Here is a 4,275-nt window from a genome sequence, read left to right as displayed (position 1 = left end):
GGCTGGATTCGAACCCGCCACCTTAGGTGTTACGTGGCTGGCCCCTTAGCCACTTCAGCCACAGGCGCCGAGCCATACTCTTTTCTTTAAAAGGAAAAGTTTGTCTTTTCTTTTTAAAATTTTTTTGAGACAGAGTCTCACTCTGTTGCCCCAGGGCAGAGTACCCTGGCATCTTAGTTCACAGCAACCTCAAATTCATAGACTGAAGCGATTCTCTCGCCTCAGCCTCCCAAGGAGCTGGGACTACAGGTGCCAGCCACTACACCAGGCTATTTTTAGGGACGGGGTCCTGCTCAGGCTGGTCTGAACCCGTGAGTTTAGGCAATCCACCTGCCTTGGCCTCCCAGAGTGCTAGGATTACAGGCGTGAGCCACCATGTCCGGCCAGTTTTAACTGACTTCATTCTAAGTCTAGGATAACCCTTCAATTTCTTTCTTTTTCTCTAACATTAAAAAAAAGAAAAATCCAAGTTTACATTAAAACATATATGTGAAGTCGGTACTAACTTACTGCCAAGAATAGTTTTTGAATAAGCAGTTACGCTTTCCTAATATTTTACATGAATACCTGCATTTGAAAAAAATCCTATGGCTACTAATCCATACCTCACACTCATCTCTAAAGTTCCCTTTTAAAATGTACTCTCCCTTAAATTACTCCCCTTTATCAAGGTTTGATTAGTCACTTCGTTAAATTAACGTTGGACTAGTTTAAAGTTGCAAGGGATAACTTTTTGCTTCGAACACTAACAGCTGCTAACTTTCCACTTCAGCTGGTCAAGTTTTATTACTTACTGCTCTGGAACAGGTAGATGCACATACCTATTGTAAGGTCGTGAACGGGCTGGAACCGCTTGTCTGTGAACTGCAGGAGGAGACATGACTTCCCCACACCTGAAAGAGGAGAATGCGCGATCTAGGAGTGACGCGGCCGGAAACACCTTCTCCAGTCTGGGGGTCCGGGACAGGGAATGGGGAGAAGGGAGATGGGAAACCTGAACACCGAGCCCCGCCCCCGGCTGCACCGTCCCGCCCCGCCCCCGCCCGCTCGTCTCGCCCAGCCCACTAAGCGAGTCCCGCCCCCGCGACCCGATTTGGGAGCTTCGGCTCCCTGCCCCATCCTTGAAGGCGGTCCACCGCAGATTACCTGTGTCTCCGATGATGATGTACTTGAAGAGATAAGCATAAGTCATGATCTCGATTCCTCTGGATTCTGGGTACGCCCGACTTCTACAGCCACTTACCTCCGACCTCTCTAGCCACACAATCTACCGAGCTCCTTATTCCCCCCCACCCTCCGGCTCCTCTAGCCCAGATCACGTCTCTATTGTTCTCCGCAGAAATCCTCACTAGGTCCAAGAGTTCCCAACGCTACCTACAGGGACGCCTCTAGCATTTCTACGTGCCATTATCCCACCAAGCTCCAGGGGGCGATAGCTAGCTTTTCCGTACTGCAGCCCCACGGTGTTCTTTCCAATCAGCGGACAGCAACGCACGTCCTTGCGGAAGTGACGGCAGTTCCGAGACCAGTGGGGGAGGTGGGAGTAATGAAGAAACTGAGGCGGTGGTAGAGGTTGTGCGAAGATGGAGGTAGGAACCTGAGCGCTAAGAAAGCTGGCGAGAGAGCGCGGCTGACTGGGTTAAAGCAGAGGCGGGAAGCCGGGCGGAGAGGAGGCTGACGGGAGAATAAAGCGTGGAGTTTGGGGAGTGTTGTCAGAATGTCGGGGTCAGAATCCGTCGCTCCGGGCTAACTCCCTGCTCCCCCTAACTTATCCCCTCGGCTTTCTTTTGGTTTCTAGTTTCCCGGAGGAAATGACAATTACCTGACGATCACAGGGCCCTCTCACCCCTTCCTGTCAGGGGCTGAGGTAAGCAACAGTTGCCAACGCTGCGGTGGGAGGGCCGGAGGCAGCGGTGGGGTTGGCTGATGTGAGAGTGCGGACACCAGGGATTGGGGGCAGGGAAACGAGGGCTGCAATTGGTGCCTACAGAAAGGCGGCAGCTGCATCTACAGCCCTTGAGGACTGTCTGGGGAAAGCCCCGGAAGCTGCTGCCATCAGAAAGGCAGGGTGTTGGAAAGAGATAAACCAGTTTTAGGAAGAGAGTGACTCTAAATAAGAAGACAAGAGTAGAATTGTCTCCGTTCGCCGAGGATTGCAGTAGGAAGAACATTTCTCAACTAAAAAAATTGGGATATTGGAAGGAAGTTAACAAGCAGGGGGTAAACCGTGGACGTGTTCATTCCTGAACTCTGTTGAAGGGGTCCTTTTTTCTTTTCTTTTGAGACAGCCTCAAGCTGTCTACCCCCTGGGTAGAGTGCTGTGACATCACAGCTCACAGCAATCTCCAACTCCTGGGCTCAAGTGAGTCTCCTGCCTCTGCTTCCTAAGTAGCTGCGACCACAGGCGCCTGCCACAATGCCTGGCTATTTTTTGGTGGCAGCCATCATTGTTGTTTGGCGGGCCCAGGCTGGATTCGAACCCACTACCTTAGGTGTATGTGGCTGGCGCCTTAGCCACTTGAGCCACAGGCCCTGAGCCAAAGGGGTCCTTTTTTCATTTAAATTTCCTACTCTCATAAAAAGATTGTAGTTACCTTTACCTACTTGATGCCAGCTTGTTTTTTAGCAACAGGGAAGGAAATATAGCTGTCAAACCTAAACAGTTGAGTAGGACATGAATTTTTATTTGCCAGTGATTCTGACTTTAGGCAAATTACTTCATCTTTCTATGTCACAGTTTTCTCAGCTATGAAATAGCTGTAATAATAGTTTCTGTGATGCTTTAAAGTAGAAGTAATGATTATGGTGAAGTCTCAGAGTATTCATGGGAAGTTTTGGTTGGCCACGCGTGGTGGCTTATACTGGTTATCCTAGCTCTTGGGAGGCTAAGGCAGGTGGACCTCGTCTAGGTCCTCGTCTCTAAAAATAGCCAGACGTTAGCCTGTAGTCCCAGCTACTTGGGAAACTGAAGCAAGAGAATTGCTTGAGCCCAAGAGTTTAAGGTTGCTGTGAGCTATGATGCCATGGCACTTTACCAAGGGCAACAAAGTGAGACTCTGTCTCTAAAAAAGAAGAAGAAAAAAGTTTTGGTTGAAATATTGTCACAATATAGATATGTGTCACTTGTTTAGGTAAGGCAAAAGAGAAAGGTGTAACAGATAAAACTTTCTCAGTCTTGAGAAAACTTAGATCTTCTACCATTTTCTGGGGATTTTAATATTTTTTCAAAAGTGGTGTGAAGCATTTGCATAATTTTTTTTGCATCAGGAATTCTCAGTTGCTGTTGGATAGGCTTATCCTATAATGAATCCTAATTTTTTTGAGAGAGAGTCTCAAGCTGTTACCCAGGGTCAAGTGCCGTGGCATCACTGCTCACAGCAACCTCAAACTCTTGGGCTTAAGCGATCCTCTTGCCTCAGCCTCCCAAGTAGCTGGGACTACAGGCGCCCTCCACAACACCCGGCTATTTTTGGTTATAGTTGTCGTTGTTGTTTGGCTGCCTGGGCTGGATTCCAACCTGCCAGCTCTGGTGTATGTGGTTGGCACCTTAGCCACTTGAGCTATAGGCGTTGAGCCAGAATCCTAATATTTCCATAGATGAGAATTAGGTGGGCAAGGGCAAGTGTGAATCAAATGAGCAGCAACCTTAGAAAAACTTCTGCAGAGGTCCAGTTTTTTAAAGAGACAAAAGATTTGAATAGTCACTTCACAAAAGAGGATTGTTAGGCATATGAAAAAATGTCATCACTCATCAGGGAAATAAATTCCAGTCATTACAGGATACAATTGTACACCTACCAGAATGGGTTCAAATTAAGAGTTGGTAAGAATGTGGATAATTTTTTTTTTTTTTAAAAGAGACAGAGTCTCACTTTCTCACCCTCAGTAGAGTGCTGTGGCATCACAACTCAGCAACCACCAACTCCTGGGCTTAGGCAATTCTCTTGCCTCAGCCTTCTGAGTAGCTGGGACTGCAGGTGCCCACAACGCCTGGCTATTTTTTTGTTGTTGCAGTTTGGCTGAGGCCGCATTCTACCCCTCCACCCTTAATACATGGGGCCCTACCTCATGAGCCACAGGCACCACCCAGAATGTGGATGATTCTTAATCATTGCTAGTGAGAATGTAAATTAATTCAATCACCTTGAAAAACTGGCAGTATTTTAGACTTTAGAGAAGTCTTTTTTAAAAAAGGTTAAAATGAAAAATGTTTAAAAGAAAACTAAGGTTAAAATGAAATGATTAAAGTGATTAAAAAAAAAAAGTGGCTCAAGC

The 4,275-nt window shown here is 47.1% G+C and overlaps 2 protein-coding genes across 2 annotated transcripts in view; one reads left to right on the top strand and one right to left on the bottom strand.

Annotated features, from left to right (window-relative positions):
* Window positions 1-1,304, bottom strand: part of RAB2B (RAB2B, member RAS oncogene family) — a 17,799-nt gene extending 16,495 nt beyond the window's left edge. The window contains exons 1-2 of the mRNA XM_012813561.2: window positions 1,147-1,304; window positions 822-893 (exon numbers count right to left, since the gene is read on the bottom strand). Of these exons, the coding sequence (XP_012669015.2) occupies window positions 822-893; window positions 1,147-1,192 (118 nt within the window). The 5' untranslated portion in view covers window positions 1,193-1,304. The remainder of the gene's footprint in view (window positions 1-821; window positions 894-1,146) is intronic.
* TOX4 (TOX high mobility group box family member 4) overlaps window positions 1,296-4,275 on the top strand; it is a 20,278-nt gene continuing 17,298 nt past the window's right edge. The window contains exons 1-2 of the mRNA XM_003803035.3: window positions 1,296-1,589; window positions 1,799-1,867. Coding sequence (XP_003803083.1) covers window positions 1,584-1,589; window positions 1,799-1,867 — 75 coding nt within the window. The 5' untranslated portion in view covers window positions 1,296-1,583. The remainder of the gene's footprint in view (window positions 1,590-1,798; window positions 1,868-4,275) is intronic.

Source organism: Otolemur garnettii, unplaced genomic scaffold (assembly GCF_000181295.1).
Source record: "Otolemur garnettii isolate 467f Iridium unplaced genomic scaffold, OtoGar3 scaffold00276, whole genome shotgun sequence".
Classification (NCBI taxonomy): Eukaryota; Metazoa; Chordata; class Mammalia; order Primates; family Galagidae; genus Otolemur; species Otolemur garnettii.
The sequence above is the reverse complement of the archived record's forward strand: the minus strand, read 5'-3'. Positions and strand labels throughout refer to the sequence as shown.